At 40.3% G+C, this 26,188-nt stretch overlaps 2 protein-coding genes across 4 annotated transcripts in view; both read right to left on the bottom strand.

Annotated features, from left to right (window-relative positions):
- Nucleotides 1–3,870, bottom strand: part of cacna2d1a (calcium channel, voltage-dependent, alpha 2/delta subunit 1a) — an 88,377-nt gene extending 84,507 nt beyond the window's left edge. For all 3 annotated transcript variants that reach the window (XM_029461492.1, XM_029461491.1, XM_029461490.1), the window contains exon 1: nt 3,661–3,870. In XM_029461492.1, the coding sequence (XP_029317352.1) occupies nt 3,661–3,740 (80 nt within the window). In that variant the 5' untranslated portion in view covers nt 3,741–3,870. The remainder of the gene's footprint in view (nt 1–3,660) is intronic.
- A 10,617-nt stretch (nt 3,871–14,487) lies between these two features.
- The window catches only part of pcloa (piccolo presynaptic cytomatrix protein a), a 57,417-nt gene continuing 45,716 nt past the window's right edge, over nt 14,488–26,188 (bottom strand). Inside the window, 9 exon segments of the mRNA XM_029462532.1 lie at nt 14,488–17,694; nt 18,247–18,392; nt 20,149–20,283; nt 21,169–21,227; nt 21,408–21,549; nt 23,921–24,184; nt 24,789–25,035; nt 25,135–25,206; nt 26,056–26,149. Coding sequence (XP_029318392.1) covers nt 17,551–17,694; nt 18,247–18,392; nt 20,149–20,283; nt 21,169–21,227; nt 21,408–21,549; nt 23,921–24,184; nt 24,789–25,035; nt 25,135–25,206; nt 26,056–26,149 — 1,303 coding nt within the window. The 3' untranslated portion in view covers nt 14,488–17,550.

Raw genomic sequence — 26,188 nt, forward strand, 5'->3', positions numbered from 1 at the left:
CATTGATGAAAATAACATTAGCAAAAAAAATATAATAAAAGACCAATGTGTCGGGAACATTTTCTAGTTCAAATCTTCTAGCGCCACAATGTCGCATTAAGTTTTTTTCTTTGCTGCGAGGCAAGTTTTAAATCACAACTCCAGTATTTGGTGACTCTGATCCCAGCATTGCAGATTAAAGTCATGATTATGTTCTCTATCTTCACATTACTGTATCATTTTTATTGTTGCAATATATCACATTTAATGTCCTAGCTGTTCAGTAGCAGTGCATTCAAGCATCTTGGGTCCAGAGGGAGTTTGGCCACGAAATAAGATGCATATGGGTGGGAACTGAGCCATTCATTACCGACCACCGTCAGTGCTACTGGGACACAACACGTGTCAAGACTGAGACAAAATACATCGTGCAAGAAAAGTAAACTAACATCAAGTAAAAATTACACCAGTGAAGTTGCAGTCATGTCATCACCTCATCATTTATCCTTTTACACATTTTGTGTCATGGCCAAAAGCGTGTTTTGAGACCTTGACCTTTGACCACCAAATTCTAATCGGTTTATTCTCAAGTCCAAGTGCACGTTTGTGCCAAATTTGAAGAAGAGCACTCAAAGACGTTCCTGAGATATCACGTTCACGGAGACCTTGACCTTTGACCCCCACAATCTAATCAGTTTGTTCTTGAGGCAAGTGGACACATGTGCCAAATTTGAAGAAATTCCCTTTAGGTGTTACATCGTGTTCACGAGAATGCGATGGACGGAAGGGCAATCCAAAAACATAAAGCTAGTTAAACATTTGGGTCCATATGCTTATTCGCTTTCTTGCTGTGAGCTAAATGAGATTATCTACACCACTCTGGACCTAGTTTGCTCAGAATTCTCACCTCAGGAAACCCCCTCTACATTGGTATACATCTTTACACTCTTCCTGCTCACAACTGCCCATGCTGTTCTCTGTTCAGATGAAGTGCCTCCTCACATTATGCCCACTGATCGCCAGAGACGAGGAGAACACGAGGAGCATGGCTCTTTAGCTGGTTGAGCATGAAATCTAGTTAGCCTTTACCAAAAAAAAAAAAAAGTGAGAGTGGGAGAAATGGAGCAGAGGGTGACAGAAACTGTGGAAAAAGGGAGAACGGAGACAAAATGTGTTGGTGACTAAGGCCAGAGCCAGAAAGAAGCATATGAACAAGTCTTGGATTGGATGGCTGAATTGCTGCACAATGCTTTGGCATGTGATGACACAAAGCTTTGGACATTTCTTGTGTTTTTGGCCGTGAGGGTGGTAACAGGAAACAGTACTCATGCAGAATTGATGCGGCATAATGTCCATAAACAACAGACATATGGGCTCAAGAAGGCCAAGTTGTCTGGATTTCCTCGTCGCCTATTTTTCTCTCCATCTTCATCTCTTTTTCTTCGTATCTCCTGATCTCTCAATGTGCTTGCCGGCGCCGAGATCTCTGGGGCACAAGTCTATGACATCAGCCTTTGCATTTCAGATTCAATGATGTTAATCATCTGCCTTCGGGCAACGGAGAGCAGAAGAGAAGGATAGAGGCATACACAGGGAGCCGGAGGGAAAGAAGATGGACAGGGGACGAACAAGACGGAAAAGGGAGAGAGCGATGAGGAAGATAGTGAGAAGGGATGGAGGGAGGGCTGAGAGAAAGAGAGGGGACATGAAGATCTGAAGCAGACAGATGCTGGCATGAGAGGTTAGAGATGGAGCCCAGACATACAGTCACACTTCAAGACATGAGACAGGGCGGTGAGAAAGTAAGACAGGAAGAGTACACATACTGTATGTTTATGTTTAGTAACACAAACACTGAGCTACCCAAGACCTCCGCAGTTCTGAACATCCTGGATGAAAACAGACTGGGTCGGTCTCTTCATCCGTGCCCTTCTAGTTTCTCTGCGACTTTCACCTTGAGGAGTCGATGTGAAGCTTGTCACTCAAAATCATCATCACCGCAAGAGTACACCAAGAGTAAGAATGCAGTCCAACATAGGGACACAGTGTGAATCATACATTTGCTCCACAGCAATACATTGTCATACGGATGGACAAGAAGCAGCTGTCAAAATGCAGATTCGAGTTTGTTTCTGGCATCGTCTTTTCTTCTAATTCAAATGAGCCCCTGCCAATCTTGTTGTGAATTTTAATATAGTTTTTTTTTTCCCGGATTGCCAATTCCACTCAGTAAGTCAACTATGTCAGTGAAAGTGGGTCTGCAGCCTGTGTGAATATCATGTACACAACCCACAGATCAATCCACTTAGTGCCCATGAAATATAGGGAGTGGGCAGGTCGCTCTGCGAGTCTGACATCATTGTACTCGGCCATTAGGCTGAGTGCCATCATGGCTCACCACCTCTCTGGGGGACCGTACTTGGGCTGCATTCAAAACCAAATGCTGTAATTCGGCCTCCGTTAGAACCATCTGGAATATCTCAAACCTGTTGATTAAGTGTGATGTGCAAGCAAGGAAGCTGAAAACGGGCTCACACACCTACATGTTTGTTTCATTTAGGAGCCGTGGATATATCATCTGTTACATCTATCAACGTTGCGCTGCACAAATAGAGTTTGGGAGTCAGAATTAGACGTAGTGATACCTCCACTTTATCTCAAGTTCATAACCCATCGTGCAGGGCAAGTACAGTCAGATCATATAAGTGGAAACAATAAATAATAGAGCAATGCTGAACTCATAGCCTGCATGTTAGAAATCATATACTTAAGAAGTATTTGTGTCCGAGTCATACATGTACAGAGAAATTCAGATTACCGTAAATTGGCAGCACCTATGAAACCAGCAGGTTAGGTCTGAGTGTGGGTTTTATACAACACAGCTTCCTCAACTGAATTCTGGCCCACATGGTCTGCAAATTATGGTTAGCATTATTATTCCAATTACTTACTTGATTAATCAATAATTGTTTGGTCTATAATATGTTAGAGTTGGACAATAGTGAAAAAGGGGTGGCCTCTTTATATTGTTTGTTTTGTCTGACCAACAGTTCCAAATCCAAAATGTATTAAATGTACCATCAGGAAGACTCAGAAAGCCAAATATTCACATTCCAGTAGCTGGAATCAGTAAATGTTTTGGCCTTTTTTTTTCTTGAAAACTATCACAACTATCCACTGTAATCTGATTTATCCACACACAAAAAAAACCTTCTCACATGTGGATCCCTCAGACAAACTGTGGTCAATGTGGAGATGCTACAAGAAAAAGTTTAGGAACCCCTTGAACCACATTCAGACCTCAAATCCACCTTCCTGGGATGATTCATTTGACAGCGAGCCACATGGCACACTGCTGCGAGCTGCAACAAATGGACCGTAGCTTTAAATATCATGTTTCACGGGGTAAAGTTGTATCCGAAGTAATGTGCAATCATCATCACTTGGCAGCAATGAAGCACTTTCAGGATTTCTGCTGAGACGCTTCAAGGATAGTGTTCCACAAACTGCAATCTACAGTTTTAAATTGAAGATATTGTATATAAGAATTTATATATAATAGGAGAAATCAATCTTGACTGCGAAAAATAAAGCCAGGCAGTAATTTCAGCCACACAGCATATTATCCAAGACTTTATAGAAGCGAACTGCTTCTAGCAGCTGTTCTGGAGCTTTACTCACATCTGCGCTGTTGGGAATTGTCCGGTCGACACAGACGAAATGGTTGACAGGAGTAAAAGTAAGCAGACTGAGTAATCCATAGCTTTGTTTATTTCCCCGCGACCAGGATTCAAACAGGAAAAAGATGCAAAAAAAGGTTTCACAAATCCACAGCGCGGTGCGTACTTCTCAGCCAAACGCCTCACACCGCCATCGGTGCGCGTTTGGAAACAAATCTCATCTGGTATCTGTGTACAACCCCCCCCCCCCCCACCCGTGGAGTTGAGGAGTGTGCTTTTTTTGGTCCAGCCTTGTGTGTGTGTGTGTGTGTGTGTGTGTGTGTGTGTGTGTGTGTGTGTGTGTGTGTCCGTGTGTGTGTGTGTGTGTATGTGACTGTTAAGTGAGTGCCTCAAACTGCGATAGGCTATTAGAGCAGATCTACAGGCGTGTGTCAAAAAAGAGAAGGAGAAAAGGGGAGGGCGCATTTAGATCTTTAGCTTGCCTCTCCGCACACTGCAAAAAAAAAGAAAAGAAAAACATCATCACAGTCATTTAGCAGTGAGGTTATTACTGTTAAACACGTGGAAAAGTGTGTTAAAGTAGGAGATATCTTTAAGACTTCAATGCATTATAATCATGTTTTCGTGTGTCCTTTTCTGAATGGTGTTGGGGAGATCTGGCTTCATTTAAACAGATTCAAACAAATATTTTTGTGAAAATTCGGACAAAGGTGGGGAAAAGTCCAACTTGTGACATATACTGTTCAAATTTCACATCTTAAGAATAACTCCAATAACATTAGATGACATAATACGGACTCTTTTGTAGTGTGCATTACTTTTAATGATATTTTTTACAGTGTTGTTTTTTTGTGTTTGTTTCTGACGCACAAATGAGTTTCCGGGCTCCCTCTCTACCCACCACACACACAGCAACAATACGCATGGCTCCCTCAGCTTATCAAGCACTGGACACTTGGCACAGACAGCATGCAGCCACCTTCCTCTCTACTGCCCTCATTCAGATGAATAGGCAGGTCTAACACCACCTCCAGCTGATGGTCATCACAGGGAAAACACCAGCCAATCTAAAGCATGTTAAGATTTGATGTGTTTCTTTATAATGCATGTTCTATCCCATAGCCTACAACACTTTGTATCTTGCCTAAATCATTTTCCTCCTAGAATGAGCTCCATACTCCAAATTAAAACTGCCAGTGCTGACGTTTGAAGGGCTTCGCACTCGCTTCTCTGCACCCTTGTTAACAAGGACACACAACACAATCCAGGTGTTTTGAGTGCAACTTTGCTTGCGTCCACTCACATGCGTTGCTAAAAGCGTTTCCAGTCCCTCAACCTGACTGAAGTCCTTGTCAGATTCAGCCAAACATCACAAGGTTCTCCGTTTTATGTTGTATATCATTAGAAGTCTTCTTTTACATTTTCAACAAGGCAGCGCATCCGCTTATGCAGAAATGTGATAATGAATTCCGCTTGCTCCAAGGGCTGTGGCAAATTTAATATGAAGTTACATGTTCTTTTGCTGGGACAATCAGCAAGGTAAATACCAGAAGAATAGACTTTACTTTCTAATGAGTTTTCTCTCCAGAGCCCCTTGTCAGATACAAAACTAATCTCTGACTAATTTCCTCAGAGCTCCTCACTTATTATGGACCCTGTATTATGTTTTTGTGAGGTTATTTTATAAATCACACAAATGGATTTACTGTGCGAATAGCTGACCATGTTCCCCCCACTCAGGTTTCACTACGACACGTATAAAAGCTGCTCCTCTGGGACCTTTTTGCCCGGGCAGGGCGTTGGGGAGAGCAGTGTTCACAGTGAAGAAACAGGGTGGGTTTAAGAGAGAGTGTCAGACAGACAGAAAGAGCAGAAATGGTTTGGAAATGTATTACATTTTACACTTTACTGAGGAAATACCAGTTAATAAATAACGAAATGCCTAAAGCCGGTTTTCAAAATATAATGAATTCTGAAGAGAGTAATCTGGAGAGAAAAAAAAGCCAAAGGCACCATGTGTTGCCACAAAATCCAATACCAATCCCTCATGCTGCTTCTGTTTTTGAATCAGACAAGCAAATGCAACACTCTCTTAAATAGGATTATATGGGATTTTCACAGGGATTAGTTTGTTTTACAAAGCTTCTCAAAAGCAGCAAATTCAGTTTGACTAAATACATCATCTCACGAAAATGGAAGGAGTCTCTGTCTGTATGTATGTTTGTCCTTCGATGTTCTCGACAACCATTCGTCTGATTGACGCTTGGCGGGTGTATTACAGAGGACCCAAGGAAGTGCAGTGTTCAGCGAGAGCTCTTGACATCTACAGGACATATTTATTAGTAGCGGTTATGTACACACTGTGTAGTTTTATTGAGAGGGGATCACTATAAACTGTTACACCACCAATCGGCACATTGAGTATATCTCGCTCTCCCTTGCTTGCTGCAGTACCTTCAAGAACAGATGAAGAATATTTTTAAGGATAAACTTTAATCCTTAAAGGTTTTGCTAAATATTTTAATGTTTTTTATTCTGTTAAAGTTTGTTATAATGCACACTGGTGATCCCAGTGCCAGTCACTATACTCTATGACACAACTAGTAAAGCAGTTACAAACTTACAAAAAATAAAGTTTTTGCACAGCATTTTAGATTCAACGGTTTGCAAAGGTTGTGTGGTTCTCAGGTATGCGCTTCGTTGCTCTTGTATTTGAACCCGTGGACCTCTAAAGGTACAGCTTTCTTCAGGTTATGTTTCCACAAAAGAGCAGCACAAGAGGTCAAATCAAGAGTGCAAGTGTGTGTGTAATAGGAAGCGACAGAGGGGTTTATGTAAAGGTTGTGCTTCCGAGTGAATTAGGAATGTGTGTGTGCCTGGCAGGCAGCAGGTGTGGCCTCTATCACCAGCTCCCGACCCCACCCACCTGTCCGGGGAATTGCCCGTTTGCCGTCGCCTAGCAACCCCTTGGCTGTCTCCACGCAGACTCCTCACGACCGAACGACAAGGCTGTTGTTTTCCCAACCCACCCGTCGCTGTGCGAGTGTTCACAATGGGAGCAGCATAGAGAGGGCAAAACAGGAGAGATAAACACTCAGTATAATATTAATAATAAGAAAGAAGCAAAAGCTTTTCTTAGAAAGATGCTGGGAAAATAAAGATGAGCTTATAACTGGGCATTTTCAATTGGAAACACATATCAATGACTTTCCATTTACACCACCTGGCAGTCCTTAGTAGTGCTTGCCATTTAAGAAACTATAAAACAATCCCTTTTAGTGTTAACCTCACCCATTAATATGTTTTAACCAGCTCTGCTAAACGCTCGTTTTTAATATGAGAGCTGAAATGATGAATTGATGCCTAGTAATAAGGTTTAATTTTTAAAATGTAGCAGCTCATTAAAACACATTTGCAGGGCAAAAGCCTTTGCATTTTATTCAAATGACATTTGAAATGCACCCACGGTCATTGTTCACATCAAATTACACTTAAAAGTCAAGTAGAGAAGACACAGTGTTTTCTTTTAGCCATACATTTGTGATTATCTTACGCTTTATAGTTACCTTCCTCAATTCTGACATCTGTGGAAAAATGCAGGTTGTAGGCATTCGGAGAGCAGCCCAAGTCACATGAAATGATACAATATGATGAAGCAGCTGTCAAATCTGACTGCTGTCTTAAAAGTTAAAATGTCACTGTCATATCCTCTCAAATGTTTCACTATCTTACAAAACAAACAAATTGATACAGCTGAGCCTTCACTAAAACAGGAAAATTCAAGAAACTGCATTTATGCAAAAGTCTTGCATCTCTTCTTCCCCCCCACAGGCTGTCAAGCACAATAATTTTATTAAGTCTGCGTTACCCTGGCAACAAATTATTTCTAAGCATCTCCGCGTCAAGTCTCTTCCTGGCAAAGATGATCAAACATGCGTTTTATCTCCACATACGCTGACACAGAGGTTTTCTTCATTGTCAGATTCAAATATTATAAGATAGGATAAAACATGGTGGAAGATCCAAAAACCGTACCTGAAGGACAGCTGGGTGTGATTTAGGTGGATACAGTTTAGCTGCAGCCGTAGTTTAGTGTCTTTTGGATTAATTGTATTAAAAAAGATACAGTACGTTGAAAGTAGCCAGTTGAGGTGGTTCGGGCATCTAGTAAGGATGCGGTAGACGATGGATGGATGGATGGAAGATACAGTAGCAACATGTTGGGAAATAAGCTAGTTCACATGCATATCAGGTCTGCTAAATATGAAGAAGTTAGCTTAGCTTAGCAAAAATAATGGCAACAATTATAAATTATTGAGCTTTAGAGGTGCTGGTATAGTCTTTTCTTTTAGAGAGAGCTAGGCTTGCCCTTCCCTTTATTTCCAGTCTTTTCTCTATAAGTTATTCACTTATACAATAAATATTCATGCTCATACGATGAATATGAAGCAACCCCAGCAGCTTGTTAGCGTAACTTAGCACAAGGACTGCTAACGGAGGGAAATAGCTAGCCTGTCTCTGTCTGAAGGTAACAAAATCCACTTACCAGCCCCTCTTGAGCTCACAAATTAAGACATTTTCTAGTCCCGCACATAACCCTCACAAAACCACAACATGCCATCTTTAAACTTTAGCTAGGTACGCAGTAGAAGTTTGCTACCTTTGTACAGAGGTTAGCCATTTAGTATCGATCTACTCATCTAACTCTCACAAGCGTATTTCCCATAATGTTGAACTATTTCTCCAAGACTGAGTGAAGCTACATATTTCTGCATTCTTCATTCCTGTTGTTGCAAATGTTTAAATGTTAGACATCCCCATATGTGTCTTTGACTGACATCAGTAATAACACAAAGCTTTTGTAGGTCACCATACAAAAAAACCCATCTGTTTTCTTGCACCACTGTCTCCTCTTTAGTGACAGTCAGCATGGTTGCGCCTTGTTGACTCAGTGAAAGAGAAGTGATGGCGAATGTGTGTGATATGATGTCTCACTCGGGACAGGGGCAGCCTCAGTCCCCTCTGTGCACTGACTGATCACATTACTATTAGCGAAAGCTATTCTGTCAGGAGGAGAAGTTATGGCCCAGCCAAGGAGGGCCTCAGGGTGAAACAGGAATCTAGTGACAGGAAGTAGGCCCAAGGGGGGGATCCAAGGTGATTGGACATGAAGGGTCTTAGCTATCCTGTTCAATTCTTTTTTACTTATACATTCTTGTTTCCTTCCTTCAAAATTTACTTTATGCTTTCATACGTATCAGTGTTGTCATTTGATACATACTTTAATTCTTAAGGGAGTGAATGGTGCCAAGACACAAAGTATGGCATTTGCTTTGTCCACATGTATGCCTACAGCGGTAAACTGTCAAATATGTAAAAGGTACATCTGATGTTTTATCCTACTGTTAATGCTACATGCACTTTTGCACATTTGCCAGGCTGTCCGGCATACTCAATTCACATTTATGTTTGCAGTAATGGCTAAATCTAATTTTAAGACACTAACATTAGTCACTGGGTAGTGACAGCACATCCTTGTCTGTGTATCATCATCATCATAAGTTTGGAGCAACAAAACAAATTTAGATCAGCAGAAAGATGAAAAGATGGTATACTCTACAGGTCTGTCTTTATATTAGGATGTCAAATGGTTTGGTACATGTAGCTTTTCACTGGAGGGGAGACATCATTTTGTCCTGCAAAAGACCAGGTGATTTATTAGCCGTTTTTACAGTTCAACAAGTTAAAGCTACAACCATACGAGCGGCTCTGTAAGGTTGTTCTCGGGCACAGCCATGCTTTGAGCTAAATGTTAATGTTACCATGTCAACATGCTCTTAATGACATTACTAACATTCTGATGTTTTGCAGGCATAATGTTTGCAATGCTCATGATCTTAGTTTAGCGTGTTAGCATGCTAGCATCTGCCAGTTAGCATTAAACACAAAGTACAGCTGAGGCATTAGCTTATCTAATGCCATCATCATGTCAAAATTAAATTAAGTAAGGAGAACCCCAAAGTGATAACAATTACTCTAATCTCTATTTTAACATTTATTATCCGTTGTAATCCCCTTGGCAACAAGTAAAGCCTTTCAGAATAAATATTTCAAAATGACCTCTCAATTGAATGTTGACGACTTCCTCTTTGAATACCGAGCCATGTTTGATGGTTGAGTGAACCCTGTCTGACCTTGGATAAGCTGATGCATCCGGCAACGTCGCCTGATGTGGCCTTGTGAAATCTCTGTCGTTCTGATCAGGCTCACTGCTCACTCAGTGAATCACAAACACAGGACATTTCCAGGCCCCTGTCTGACGCAGGCCACATCTTTGAAGGCAAAAGAGGGGAACAAACACATCTTTAGAAGTGAAGGATCTGAGGGAACCATCAGAAAGAGAGAGGGAGAGAACAGAAGGGGGAGTTATTGAGAAGAGGGATGGAGAGGGTGAATATGAAAGACAACATAAAACGAGAGGGAGACAGAAAGGGTATAATGTTGACAACAGAGCGGGATCTGGCGGAGAGAGCCTGGTATCCTTTGATCAAATTGTGAATGTTTTCAGCAAGAAGCACGCGAGAAGTCAACCAAGCCATGTCCTTGAACACCCTTCTCTCACAAACTCTTCTGAAAATACTTGATAGAGAAATAGAAGTGTAGGTGTAGTAGCTAAGTTAGACTTTTTATTACAATACACTTTAAGAAAATGGATGAAAGTATTACATTCAATTAAATGAGTCGACATTTACAGTGGAGATGTAAATTACACTTTTGTTATCGTTGTTTAGTAACTCTTATATTAGCTTAGCTTACAACAGTGGGGAATAGCTAACCTAGGATTGGCTGAGGGTAAATTAAATTCACATACCAGCACATCTAAATCTCACTCATTTCCCTCAGTTTTATGCTAAGCTAAGCTAACTGGCTGCAGATTCATATCAGAGTGGCATCAATATATGGTATATTTGGTTACCTCCCCTGCTTGGCACTTCATACAGCTGTTATCTTGTTGGTTGCACTTTGAAAGGTCAGTGGCAATCAAGGTCAAAGTTGAAATAATTAGAACTTTGTCAAACATCTTTGAGTTTCTAGAGTTTAAAGATGTTTTCCAAATAAGTTTCAAATGTAATAATTCAGTCTCTTCAGCTTAATGCAATCCGACACTGAATATCTGAATACAGCCAGATGTCAAACTTTCTGAATAAAGCTTGTGGCGAGACCTCAGCGCTATTCTATATTTAAATGTTTTCTCTATTTAAAAATATAGCCAAGACTCACTGCTGCTTACTAAGCCCCACACAGCTATCACATCCGTGTATGGTGTCTGCAACAGGTGTCTGAGCAAAGATTATAATTACACCAGATCATCATCCATGATGAAGAGTCCCAACTTTAGTCATCATAAGGCCTCACACAACAGAGTAGGGTCTGAACACCATTTAAGAGCAGGCCAGTGAATCAACCAAAAGAACCGAAATACATGACACTAATATGAAATGGTGACAGTGTTCCACTTTGAGACACACTGAAGATCTTTACGACACTAGTTTGGGCTTGGTTTCATAGGGTCTTTTATTACACAGACTCTTAAATACTTTGTGGTATTTGTAATAATTGTTTTGTTAATAGAATATTCACATAAACGCAAGAACATAGTACAATGTGGCAAATTATAAATATTTGCTATTTTAGTGAACCAATGTCATGTTATCTGTACAATATCAATGATTTGAGGTTGGCTAATGACTTTAGTTACATGCCATCACCCTGTATCATCATTACTGTATCCATGTACACGAACGTTTTACTGTTTACAGGATTAATGATAACTTTCTTTTTTTAGTGCAAGTAGGTTCCAGGATGACAACAGTCCTTGGTTGATGAAGTACAGACAGTAAGATTTTATATTTTACCTGGAGTAGGAAATATGTTGGATGTAGAGCCTACGAAATGATATCTCGTCAGTGTTATTGGGCTTGGTATATGATAGAGGTCGCATTTCTATTGTGAAATGTGCCATATATATATTTTTATTATTGATGTGTTCTTAATAAATCACGATCATAACAGCATAACAATGACTTCCGCTAACAATATCTGTGTGTTATTGTTTGTAGTATTAATAACTTTAGCTAATTACACTTCATTAGCTTAATTAAGTATAGATTCAATGTTTAGAACAGGCTTCCCCATTTTATTCTGTAGTTTCAGTAAAAGCGTGAGTGTATTTAACGTTTAACTATCACCCTATTATTACAGAGGTATTGAAACATTGGTGAATGAAGCCACTGACAGAACTGAAGACACCTGTATGATCAGCGACCATCTATTGGACATCCACACTGGGGAGGAAGCTGTGTGTACACCAGTAAGTATACAGACTGTACATCATCTGTACATTACAGTTGTAGTACCAGTAGACCTGCACATGACGTGTTAAACATACAATCACCACATGCATGTACATAATTCATATATTTGTTTAATTTGATATCATTGCTCTCTCAATCAATTCAGCCACATCTTTTATTTTCTTTACGCAGACATGTATAAACGTGCAATACAATTACAAGCTGGTTTGAAAGATTTATTAGTAAAGTTGTGTTTTGTACCACACACACACACACACACACACACACACACACACACACACACACACACACACACACACACACACACACACACACACACACACACACACACACACACACACACACACACACACACACACACACACACAAATGAGTTTCTCACTCCACCTGCAGGAAGAATTATACAACTGCTGGCTCTGATATTTCAACCCAAACTTTAAACCCGAGTGTGCATAAAGACTGTATAAGTACATAGAATATACAAATGGTCTATGAGTTCAGGAGTATACAATGAGCATCTGGCTGTTAATCTGAGCTCCAAATAAAACAAAAAGCTATTAAAAAGTACCTGTACAAAAGTATTTGAAACTAAAATCTATATCATTATTTAAAAGGAACAATGTTTTTAAACTGTGATGCACAATATTATGCCAAGAAGCACATAAGGATTGAAAGTAGAATAAGCAAACTGCTCCAGTATGTTTTTCCAATATGCAAATCAAAAAATGTTTCCGCTAATATTTGTACCAACAATTGAATTAGAGTATTTTAAGCCAGCAAATCATTACCAGACCCAAAACAATCCACAAACACAAACACATGACAAACTCAGGAAGTAAGCAACACATGTCCAGTCTTTGAAGCCATTGGCTGCAACTCAACATAACTAATTACTGTTCATCAGCGTCATTGTATTACATCATTGTTTGACTAACTGCTGGTGCACCATGGCTACAGGCACGTTCTGCAAGTTTTTTTCTGATTTCACACAATCCTAAACTGGCCGTGGCTTTATCTCTGATAAATCCCTGATCACACTACGCCAGCACTCACGTGTTTATCTTTCAAAGCCTTCTATATCCAATGGTTCTCAAAATGACAGTTGACTCCTATTCGGCTCACAACAAGTTACTTGGCTTGAAGTGTCTGTTCCTACCAACTCGCAGTACACAAATCAACACTGCCATGTCACTGCCATGTCACTGCCAAAGTAGAAGAACAATGACACTCATGATTTATGAGATCACTTGTAAAAGTACGTATGTACTCTGGCTGATTGTTTCTATGAATTATTAGAAAAACAAAGAGAACATCTTTCATTTGTACCGAGTGAGTGAATAGCATATGATCATATTATGCCTTTGGACACAAGCGTTGAAGAATAGCGTAGCTGTTGTCTTAACCTAGCACAAAGAAACAGGAGGAGGAAGAAGAGGGGCGACCACCCATGAGTTGCATCTTTGAAAACAAATAAAAGATGCTTTTTTTTTTTTCACCCACCTAGCTAAAACAGGAAAACAAATAACTATCAAAGTGGAATGATAGTGTGATGCAAGAATGTGTTGTGGGGATGTTGTATTGTGCAGTAAACAAACAAAACCAAAAGAGTGGAAGCCAGGGGAGCGAAATGTAAATTGTTAGTTTTACTAGCGCCAATTGTGGTTAGACCAGCTGAAGTGCATCTCCCTGATTAATTGACGAGAGATTATGGAGCGAAACCTGTTCACAGAATGTGTCAAAAGGCCCACATGTCACGGTAGAAAATAAAGTGTACATTTTAAAATGATTGCTGGCTGAATTTCTCTTAGCTTCAGTTTAAGGGTACTGGTACTCTGCATACTGTGCTCACTTGACACTCTCATGGCTCATACTGGGACATTATAACTGAATAGAGAATAGAACAGAGCCATCGTTAATGTTATTAGTAACAAATGTGCTTTCCCTGCTTAAAAAAAAGGCCTCTTTAGAGATTTACTCATGTTTGAACTTATAGAAATCACACATTACCCATTTCATCAATGGAAACATTTGGCCTGCTTTGTAAATAAATCATGGACTAACATATGTGGGGCATAAAGGCCCTGTACACACACCAGGTGCTAATTAGACCTCCTCTCACCTTAAGTTGCCACAAGAGAGGGGAGCTGTCAATCAAACACACCTGAACATACCCTCACCGTCTTAAAAAAAAAATGGCTAATCAACCAGTAAGTGAAAACACCTGTGTTGATGTACACAGCTGTGTAGGCTCTATAATGATGCTCAGAGGATTGTTCCAAATGAAAGCACATGGCGCCACCGTGTGGTCATATTCTAATACTTCACATTGTCGGCGTCACGTCCAACCAGCTCTGAAATCTCGAAAGGGAGCTTTAAAGAGTAAAGATAGTGCAAAATAAAGCGCAATTTTTCAAAATAAAACTCTGCTATGATCAATAAGGCAATACACAACATTTCATTTGTACTGATATTTAATATTTAGACATGGGGCAACAGCCATTTTTACAGCACAATTTGCATAATTTATCAATACCTCCTGTATACAATCACAAAACCATGACAGTAGAATTTTTTTTCTGTTTACTTACAAGCATAATCTTTGTACAGTCAGCATACATCATCAACAGTTTTAATAGGTTCTCTTCATAATTTCCTCTTCTATAACAGTTTTTATTCTCTATCTTTCTCTATCTTTCTCTACCTCATTCTTTTTTTTTCTTTAATAATATCTGGACACAAAAATAGTATGAACCACCAACAAAACATGCAACATCCAGTGTGAGCACATTTAAATTCTCCTGCAACTGCTTGAGTTGTTAAGATAGACTTCTGTGTAGTTAGACTCTGGTAAACCTTTAGTGTTTGGTGTTAAGGGTCGGGTACATCTGGGTCCCTATATTCAGACATAAGGTCGTTTCTCTGTCTATCCGCTGTACATTGATCGAGAGAAAAACAACTTCCTTTTACTTCTATGATCACACACCTTTTTTTGTCTGCTAAAAGACCTATTGCTCCCCAAACCCCTGTATAAAAAAGCTATGTATTTACAAGGTTGGAAATAGAGAGATAGCATCTGTGTGTGTGTGTGTTTGTGTGAGAGTGTGTAACTCTTTGTGTTTTACGAGAGATTTTAAAGTCGATATTTTTAGACAGACAACACTTAAAAGAAGAGATAGATGCATTAGAGCCAATGGCATGCATGGACTTGGTATGAAGATGCTACACACAAGCACATGGGTATAAAAATAAGAAAAAACAAAAACACACACTGACCTTAAAACTACTATCATTTCAGGTATAACGTCCATTGTTTACACTGTTGTCTCTTTTGGTCATTTCTCATACACATACTGGAAAATAAAACTATTCAAAAGGGGAGTGCATACAAAGAAAGGAATCATTTAAATGAGTTTTTGTGATTCATAACTATGTGAAATTCAGGATCTGTGCATATTAAAATCCGTATGTGTGTGTGGGTTTGTGCACAAGGACAAGAAAGTTGGTTTTCTGAGTTTCAGGCCCTCTAAACCTTGTAAACAAGCACTACATTGTGTATAAAAACAACTTTCTTTTATGTACACCTGATATGAACTGTAAACAAATATAATACAACATAAGACATAGTCTCACAGGCGACAAATAAAGAATAGGATAGCAATACAAAATAACACGTTAAATTAACATTTTAAAAAATCATATTAAAGCCATAATCACTTCATGGAGGATGCGAAAAACAGAGCAGTGCCAAAGAAAAATTGATATAAATGCTTCCTCTCCTCTCACATTTCTGGCGAGTCAAGATGCAGTTACCACCTGTATACAGTAGATGTTGCATAGAAATCACTCAGATATTAACTTTCACTGCTAAGTTGGACTGAAAATGTTACATGAACCAGCCGTCCTGCCTCTTGACCCACGCGTAAGCACACACAATGACCTTTTTCAAAACATAATGGACAGAGTAGACTTTTAAAGACACAACATTGACAATTTGTGTACGTGGTAATATCAAGACAACACATATATGACAAAAAAACTGGGACAAAACATCAACATGCTACTGTAATAGCATTGTCGTATCTTAGAATGATAATAGTGCTTTTTCGTGGATGGTTTCCGGCACATTTGTCTTTTGTTCGCTACAATATCTTCTGTTATTTTCCTTACTTAACTTTACCTCTCTACTTCCTGCCCTTGTAAAGAAACAAATCTCTGGACGTCAGTTTTACATTCTAAGCAGAAAAAAGTGCAAAATACCACAAAAGCGTGCGTTGTTGAGTTGACAGCTCCTATGAATGAAAGCAGGACTGATATAAGACGCATAATGTGCCTGGATCTCACAAAGAAAAACTAACGATACTTAAATCTCATATGGTAAATGTCTCACATTCTAAGGGGCATCATGGGTAAATAAAAACTCTATGTCACATTCATCAAGACTCGATTGTCTGTGATAAAGATATCTATATATCTATTTATATATGATATAATTAATTTCCAGCTATGACACTTCACTATATACAAAGTGAACCTTAGAGGTGATTCTTTTTGTGCAGAACATGTGGCAATGCATACCAAATAGATAGACTCATGCGCACAATATATAGTATCCAATTTAATATATATTAATATTGATCATTATCAAACGATTATCATCATTTGATAGAACTGAGTTTACACTTAAAGAGAGAAAAAAGGAGATGTTTTTGTTAATAGATTCATGCTTGCTGAGATTTATTTTCTTCTCATGAACTGGAATGCTAGGTAGTGTGTTATAAAATATACTATGCTTCCTTCCCAGGATAATTTTTTTTTTAAGTACTTAAATAATTGAGGAGAAGACAAATGATAGAACTCTACGCTAATATCATAATACAAAAATAAATATGAGGTCTCCGTAGCGGAGTCTTCACTATTTAATTCCCAAAATGCTTTGTAAATCAATAAAACTCTGCGCTCATAATAAAGCAATGAGGAAAATCTTTCATGGATAAAACGTCTAAATAAATAAATAAATAGTGTGTCCATTCCCTGTAGAATTAAAATGTCTCTTCTGCGTGAATGAGTGTGCAAAGTTGTCGTAAATAAGTGTGTGTGTGTGTGTGTGTGTGTGTGTGAGTGTTGTGAATTAAAGTGTGTAATACCTGGTTGATTCCGTGCTTGACCTCTGAACTCAGCACCTGTGTTCTCCTCAGCCCTGGCTACACTACTGTACACTGTACTTCCTGTAAACTTATGTTCGTTTCCTGTAAACGCAATACTACTTCCTCCAAACTTCCTGCATGACAGAAACCATCATCAGAGCTGCCCTTACGAACAAAAGCATCTTTCAAAACTCAGAGCCCTGAAACAAATATTGAAGAAAGAGATATTTTGCCCCCTCCCGTGCCCAAACCACCCTTTTCCCCCACCCAACAAGAGTGGAACAGTATTACAGATATTGAATCTAAGCATCCCCAGATGACAGAAACTTCTTTGTGCCCTCCCAGGCTTAGTTTTTTTGATTGAGGCTCCTTCTATGAGTGGATCTGGGCGGTGCTTGCGAGCAGTTTGTGCCAGCTCACCACTCGCTTGCGTAGGTCGACTTTGTCCAGCCACACGTAGGCCTCCCCAATCAAGGTCTTCTTTACAAATTTGCCACCATTGGACACCAAGAACAGCTGGTGTGAAAGAACAGAAAGCAGTGTGTCATATCATTGACTATTTAAGGGAATAGACTTTTCAAGCTAGCTGTTTCTCCGTTTCCAGTCTTTATGCTAAGCTAAGCTAGCCGTCTCCCGGTTCTAGCTTCATACTCAGCTGTGCTTATACTTTAAAGATATTTACTCTTTTTCATCTGTGAAAACATCTAATTGTTTTTCCTCAGGATACATTCAAAATAGGTAACACTGTAACATTGCTACATATATTGTGTGCTAGCAAGTTATGTTACATTATAACTTGCTAACACAGTGTGTAGAGTGCATGGAGAAATAAAAGAATCACCTGGAAGAAAATATGAATGTTTTTAGTCCTATCCGATGTTGCACTTCAGTCTCTTGTTGCCAAAAGGAGTATTACAACAACAATTTAAAAAACTTCTGTAGATATATAAAATCTCACATACTCACTAATAAGCATTCCTTTAGCTGTTAGTTTTTGAATGATTATAGTATTAAAATATGTAGCTATAATCCTACTGTGTGTGTGTGCAAGGACTGGATTAGGATTACCTGTAGTGAGTGTCCGGCCGGGTTCATACAGAAGCGGAAGGTTTCGTTAAAAGATGGCTCGCGGTCATGACGACACACTCTGGTCTTCTTCTTGATGATTCTTTTCTGGGTGGCGATGTTCACCACATAGAGCTTCACATAAAGATCTGTGGACACACACATACACACCAATGTAAAGCTGACATCATACTCGATTAATGTGATTTTGGTCTGGGTGAAGCCTAGTGGCAAGTATCATGTATTCATTTTATACATATAAGAAATATAAACAAATTGCTTTTGTTTTAGGCTATTTTTCCCTTTTTGTATGTTGCCTACGTTTATAGTTTTTAAAAGTTCAATGTATAATTCTGAGCCAAAGAAGGGGGCAGTACTTCATCTGTGTTTACTAGGGCATTAATGTTAACCGGCGATTATAACGTAATATTTACAAGTGAGTCAGGTACAATACATCCATGGTCAGGCAGCTGTACTTCTTCTCCCTCCGTACTGAGAGCAGACTTGAGCTACAGTGACTCACTATCGCCTCTAGAGGAACAAGTGGTATTACAAGACTGGACGAAACAGAACTAGTCAGTAGATATCTCTGCAACACAACACATAGACGTCTTTGACCGAACGTCACCACTGTTACCTCTTCACATTCTGTTGATAATGTTAGTTCATGTTTTAATTTTTAAACTCTACATACCAGATTTAGAAATAGTCACAGTTGCACATCACCAACAGTAAAGTATTAATGCTATGAGTCACTGCTCCACATTTTGTACTTTCTATACTGTCAATGGAAATAAACCTTTTGTGAGCAGATCCCATCTGGTAGCAAAATCAAACAAATGGAAGGCAGATTGGGTATTAGGATGTAAATATTACAAGAGGAGCGGCAAGCTGTGCTCTATTGAAGGGAAGACAAGTCCGATTTTGCTGTTAACATCAAAGACACATCTGGCCATTGTTCATAAAGTCGGGTTCACTTGTAAGATAGCACTAGTTCGATAGCACTGGTTAGATAGCACTGGTTAGATAGCACAGTAGACCTTCTGACTCAGGGGGCTGCTAATGTTCGAAACTACAAAACAGTTACAATAATAACATTAATTTTTCATCCTGGGTGTTATCCAAAAGTGGCCACCTGGGCATGTCTTTCTACTGTATTTTCAACTGTAAAATAGTAATTAATTGTACTATCAATACAACCACTATAACTACAATATAATTGATTAAACTGTTTGTAAAAAAATGTTGAAAATCACAAATAAATATGGCCTGTTACTTTCTAATATCTGGGAGTTTTTACGGTCTGTACTGTAGTTGGATGTGTTCCCGCTGCTGGTGATAATCAAAGTAGCAGTTCTTGTGAAAGTGCGCACACTCACTGCATAACACCTCTGCCGTGTCCACAGTGTGTCTCTTTTGATACATGTGTGTGTGTGCATGTAACCCCCCTGTCTTAATGGTGTTTTCAACATGGACGTATGCAGTATATCGTATTGGAGACTGGGTTAAGTGTGTGCTCAATGCTGCTTCTCAAGGGAATGTTGGCTGGAAAGCACGACCATGACACCTGCGGTTGTGCATCTAGAAAAACTGGCAAGGATTCTGTGTTATGTCAGATGCCAGTCTTTTTCTATACAGTGTGGGCTGTGTGGGCCTCCCGGCTGTCAATTATTAAAATGATGGAAATGAAATGTATCACATCATTGAATGCTGTCAAGAGACTCCAATGAGTCTTGACAGAAATCACGAACCTAAGTGGAAATAATGAACAGAAATAAATGAAGAAACAATTGTTTTTAAAACGTCCTGCATGTTGAGACGTGTGTGTGTGTGTGTGTGTGTGTGTGTGTGTGTGTGTGTGTGTGTGTGTGTGTGTGTCCTGTGTGTATAGTTGTTTTAAATTACCAGGCAGGTGGTCTGGAGACTTGAACTTGTAGGTGATGTTACGACATTGAAGAATCTCAAGGACCAGTTGCTCACCCTCCGTCTTAACTTCCTTCTTCAGAGCGATCTTTATCTCCCCCATTATTTGAGACTTACCTGAATACACACACACACACACATACAATCAGCTGGGCACAGTGAAACATTACTCCATTCTCTCACTCCCTCTCTTTAAAAGAAATGAGGCATCTTCTGCGCGTGACTGTCCTCCGCTGGACACTAAGTGTACTCTCATGATGAGTAATATCAAACATGGCCTGCAAGCAATTACATTTATTTGTTTAACTAGCATGGGGAGAAGTTATGAGGAGCGGTGGCTGGCTTCTGGTTGCCTTGGAAACTGAATGGAAATGAAAGCTGTTTTGAAAGCTGGGTCAACAAGAACCTGGCAAACTGTAAGGGCAGCCTCCATGTCTGTGTGTGTTTATGGCCAGAAGAGAGAGACACATTGACACAAAAAGAGAGCGCACGATAAAGAGACGAAGAAGCCATTCGGATAAGAATAAATGTGCTAACGTGTTCATCCGTGTGCGTATTGAGCTTCGGTCTCACACTTTGTTGTAAATGTGAAAGAGAGATAACAAACCTCTGTGTTGCTTTTTAAGGTCATCTTTGCACCTTTGCTTTAGTCATAATTACTTGACTCATAACTTCAAAGGCAGGAAGGATAAATGAGGAAAATCAGCGAGGACAGATTGATGAAAATAACCTGTAAATTAATAAGTTAATAGGCCTACGCATAACGTTAATGATGCATATATGCATTATATGTATACAACCTGTATATGCGTGCAATGGAAACAGTCAAGTAAACATAATAAAAGAACAAAACAAAAGACAAAAGATGAAGAAAAGACTAACAATTTGTTGAGATTACTTTTTGAAACTTTTGAAACTTATACATTCACGTCACTATCACTATTTCAGCCCGTTGTTATTTAAAATGTGTGTATTATTGTAAGGCTATATGTGCTGTCTAACCTTCAGTGTCACCGAGTCCCATTGATGATTTCCCGTCTGTGCCGTTTGGGATCTTTCCACTAAAGAGAGGGGAAACAAAATCCTGGAAGTTACAAAACTATTCAAGTTTAATGAATTGTTCTGTATATTATCTGGGCGTAGTAAAACAACTAGTTTAGTATCAAATATAAATTCATAGCACATCCAAAAAGGTGAAACTGAGGCTTTTTAGGATAAAAGTATTGAATCAGCTGACTCACAATCGGGGCACCTGGAAGATGGCACTGTCCACCTCGTTTGTCTCTCCTTCTTCGTCCAATAGGCTGTAGGCGCTGCCACTCAGGCCGCTGTCCAATGAGGCTGCCGTGACCGGGGCATCACCGGATCTGTAGCTCGACCGAGCTGTGCAGAGATACGACCACACCCATCACGACAAAGAGACAGGAAGAAAAATTGCACCTCTGCCGGATCCAAGATTGTATAAACTAGGGCCAAGAAGCATCAGTTAATATCTGCAGCAACTAAAATCTATTATAATCCGCCAAATACTTCACATAATTTATGTCGGGAAGCTTTACCCAAAGCACAAAAGACTGGATTGTAATGAATAGCACACAAACACTGTGGACTAGCAAGAAGCACATTGACAAACTGTGTACTTGGACTCTTTCTCTCAGACATAGACAAGACAGTAATAACTCACATATAAAGTTTTAACATAAAACAGATAAATAAATCCAGAGAAATCACATATATATGTTTATGCAAAAGTAGACCAAACAGGAGGCACGTAGACCCTACTGACATTGTTAGTTATCTATATGAACTATTAATAATAATAATCTCAATCTCTTTTTAGTAAATTCATACCTGGAGGAGTTTAAAGGATAAATGTAGCTTTTTTTCCTAAATGTTTTTCTTTTTTAAAACCTGTTTATATGCGTAAAGAAATAAATGTTCCAACAGCTGACCAGGCAGTGTGATAGAGTATGAATGATGTGAGATGCGTGGATGTGGTGCAGAACAGAATCCATGGCGACACGTTTTTCTGTCAGGCCACTCAACACGTTGCCACTGACGGATCGCTAGAGCTCACTAATACCAGTGTAATGAAGCACTGGGGGAGTCGTGACGCAGCAGACATGGCGGTGGCATCGTGTTGACTCAGTGAATCATACCGACATTCATTTCCTGGTTTTAGTGAACTGTGTTGGTGGCCGTTAAGAAAGTGTGTCTCGCTGCATGAATCTCTGGTGATGTGTGACTTTCTCTCTCACCTACTGGCTTTCTTTTATTAGCTTGTAAGACTCCCCTCTCTCTTTCTGCAGGTGTGCGTTAGTATTGTATCCTCTCTTTCTTTCACTCTCTCTTTCTCTCCTTGCTCCATCTGTGCTTCAGTCACACGACAGAGAGGAGACTCTTGGGGGCAAACTCTCACCTCCGGTGCTCTGCGGCCTCTCTTCTGACACGGCTTTCCTGAGGGTCAGGTGTCTGCCGTCTGCTCTGTTCCCTTTGGCCGACACAACCGATGGCAGTGCAGGCAGCCAATCAGACTGGGCTCTCTGAATGGTGAGCACGCCCACTACGCTGTGTCTCTGGTGCCTCAGTGAGAGGCGGCCTCTTTGGCCTGGAAGTGTTTGTTTTGGCAGGTCAGGTGTCAGGGGGTCAACGCCAGGAAACAAAGGTCATGGGGTCGAAGTTTAAGATGGAAGGAGGGAGGAGCGAGATGGAGATTCAGAGAGCGGTTTATCTTCACGATGGCAACCAGCGTGACTGTCACATCACATGCAGCCACAGTGTGCAGTGCACATTCGCCCCTCCTGCATGTCACTAAGAGGCGGGGTGTGCAGCATCTACTGAGGTGCATTGTGAGTCCCATAGTTGTTCAAACACAAAATGGGGTTAGCGGACTGCATGCACAGCCAACTCAGTGGAGGAGCTTCAGAACAGCTGGTCGTTGTTTGTTAACAAAAGGGAAATAAAGAAGAACTTAAAAAAAAGAAAACTACCAAAAGAGGTTAATGATACTTTGGGGAGGGGGTGGGATTTCAACTTTCTTCTGTTTTACAGCTTGGATATATAAATCCAAAATGTCTATTAGCTAGCTGGAAGCAGAAACATCTTCCGGGTGAATTCTGCTCCATTAACTAAACTTGTAACCACAAAGTGTATTTGCTAGTCTTGTCATTTGAAAGCTGGAGATGTAATTTACAGATATTGCTGATCAGAATAGGTCCTGCAACTCTATTGTTTCTTTTTCAGATTAGATTCCCCCCCCCCCCGTACTGCCATACTTCTACTCCTCCTATGTAAAGTATTTAAATCTCTTTAAAACAGAGAAAACAAATTAAACTTATGGAAAAGTGATTACTTCTGTTTAACTTCTTATCGAAAGTAGTATTAAGAGAAAAATATTTAGCCTACAGCCTGTTTAATTTTTTTTAAGTAGTTAGTATTGGCCTCAATAGGCAACCATTACGCCTCTTTGGGTTTATAGAAAAAGGGTCAAACTTAGGAAGGTCAAAGACAGTGTGCTACATTACAGGTGAGGTGCTGGCTCTACACACTTGTGAGTACATACAGAAGAGAAGCGGTGAGAGGTTGACACACTTTGAGTACGACAGGGGAGAGGACCAGAGGGAGTAAAGGGTGAGGGAAACCAACACTTAAAAAGGAAACTAAAGTAACAGAAAAAATTATCAAAAAACATAAGGTAGAACAGATGAGTGCGAGGATGCCATGCTGCGTAGGCTTTATTTGCGTCTTGGTTTACTTGGTTGGAGGCGTTGTGGCGGCTGCGGCTGCGGCTGTGACTGCTGCGGGGCTTCGCCCGTTGCTATGGCAGCGCCTCCGCCGCTTCCAGTGCCGCTGTCCTGATGGTGGTGCCGTGCGGCACTTTTGCTGGAGCGTGAAGCGCCGTGCGAGCGAGAGTGTTGGCTGTGTCCGTGGCTTTGGCTTTGGCTCTGGCCCTCGGACGGGGAAGGCTTCGATGTGCCAGGGCTACTGTGAGATTTCTCGATAGTGGGCACCTGCGTGTCTAAAACAACCAAATTCACCATATTACCAAAAAAAACTATTTTTACTTTAGTAAGTTAGAGGCTGGTATACCTTTTGTGTACCACCTTTGATAAATATGTCGCTGGCTAGTGAGAAACTAAGCCAGCATGCCTTATTTAAGTCTATGATCTTCATGCAGCCTCATTAAATTTGACGATTATTTCTCTAAATTAGGGGAGCATTCAAAACCTTCCACGGCCATGTTGCCCTCTGTGTTAGAAGAAAGATAGAGGGAAGCTAAGGCTAGGCCTCTGAGTTGGGTGACATCATGGCAACCAAGAAAACAGACCATGAGAAAGCAAAAAGGCATGAAGCTGAAGCTACGATGGTTGTGCAAAAATGGGCTTAGGAAGGTGCTGGTCGAAAGAAACGACTGAGAGAAAAAGAGCTGGACAGAAGGTAGACACCAAGATAGTGGGGATAGAAGCAGTGACAGGAAGAGAGTACAAAGTAAGAGAAGAAAAACAGAGTAGTAGAAGAAGAGAAGAGGGAAACAGAAGTAGCAGAAGCTGCAGAGTACAGACAGTTGTTAGGGGAGGGCGGGGATAAAGTAAAGCAGTTGAAGGAATTTCATTATGTCCTACCCTTGGCCGGATCTGGAAAGATCCCGTGGCTTCGGCTCTTGATGACAGATGATTTTGGGGAATCCTGATTGTCATGTGCGGAGCCAGTGGTTTTAGGGGAGGAGTGCAGTGAGGAGGGTTTAGAGGAAGTGTGTCGGCTCTGTCCCGAGTGGGAGCGCCGGTGGTGATCCCCCTCGCTCTGCTCCTTCAGGAGGAGCCACTGCGGGACGTTATCCAGCTGGGCTGTGTTAGACAGGTCAATAAGAACCTGGGAACAAACACAGGCATATGTTTGTACATATATTATTGACATATGCTTAATGTATTGGTATACCAATGAACTGAACATACTGTCAAAGAGGCCTACCTCTCCTAAGAAATCGTTAGAGGAGCACTTGTCGTAGTCCCACACGCTCACTTCCAAGGTCTTCTTCCTCAGCTGATACACACGCACAGATATAAAGTTAATGCATCTTTATAGTGACTAACTATCTTGGCTGAGTGCATAATAAAATGGCAAAATAAACCTTGAAGAAAGAACATATGATCTGGGCTCAAAGTGGGAGCAGACATTCAGCAGCTTAAAAAAAACAGACAACAGAAGTCCACATATTTATTGATGAGGGTCCAATGAATCTAAACTGGGATCTAAAATGATATAATTAAATCCCAATGGCATATCCATCTGCTCTATTAAAACCAATGGCCACAATGCTAGTCAGCATGCCAGCAGAGCAACGGCAATATTATCGTTATAACATGGAACTTGGCACATGGTGGATTCTATTGTTGTGCGCTACATACACTAACTATTGTAGAGATATAAAAGGTTTTGTGCTGCAGGGATGGTGTTCTTTGTAGGCCAGTTAGGAAGTTAGCATCGCACTGGTTTTGTCCATTGGCTTTAGTCCATTTGTCCATTGGATTTTGGATGAAACACGGATGGTGACTTCACTGTGACCACCACTAAGCTAAAATAGGGCTAGTGTTCAACGTGATGACGTTTAATTTCTCCGACAACCTCTGTAGTCTTATTTAGCCACTTGTTAGCAACCGCCTTTTTTAACCACATACCTTATTTCAAGTATTTAACAAAGAAGCCATTCAAAAAACCCATTGGCCATTGGAAAATACCAACCCATTGCTAGGTTTTAGGACTCATCCCTCAACATCATCTTCTCAAGTTATCAATACACTATCTTTCAAACATTTAATATGATACTGTATGACCCAGGTCTGCGACATTGTATGTGTGCAGCAATGCAGAAATGTGTGCATGATGACATACTTGTTCCAGGTGGATATTTTTATAGATGACAGTCTGGTTCCACTCGGGGTTGAGACTCTTGCCTGCATGTTTGGACCTCCTCTTGTTTTCAGCACTGGGGGAACACATCACAAATAGACACATGTGGTCAAAC

The sequence above is a fragment of the Cottoperca gobio genome, chromosome 23, assembly GCF_900634415.1.
Source record: "Cottoperca gobio chromosome 23, fCotGob3.1, whole genome shotgun sequence".
In the NCBI taxonomy this organism is placed as follows: domain Eukaryota; kingdom Metazoa; phylum Chordata; class Actinopteri; order Perciformes; family Bovichtidae; genus Cottoperca; species Cottoperca gobio.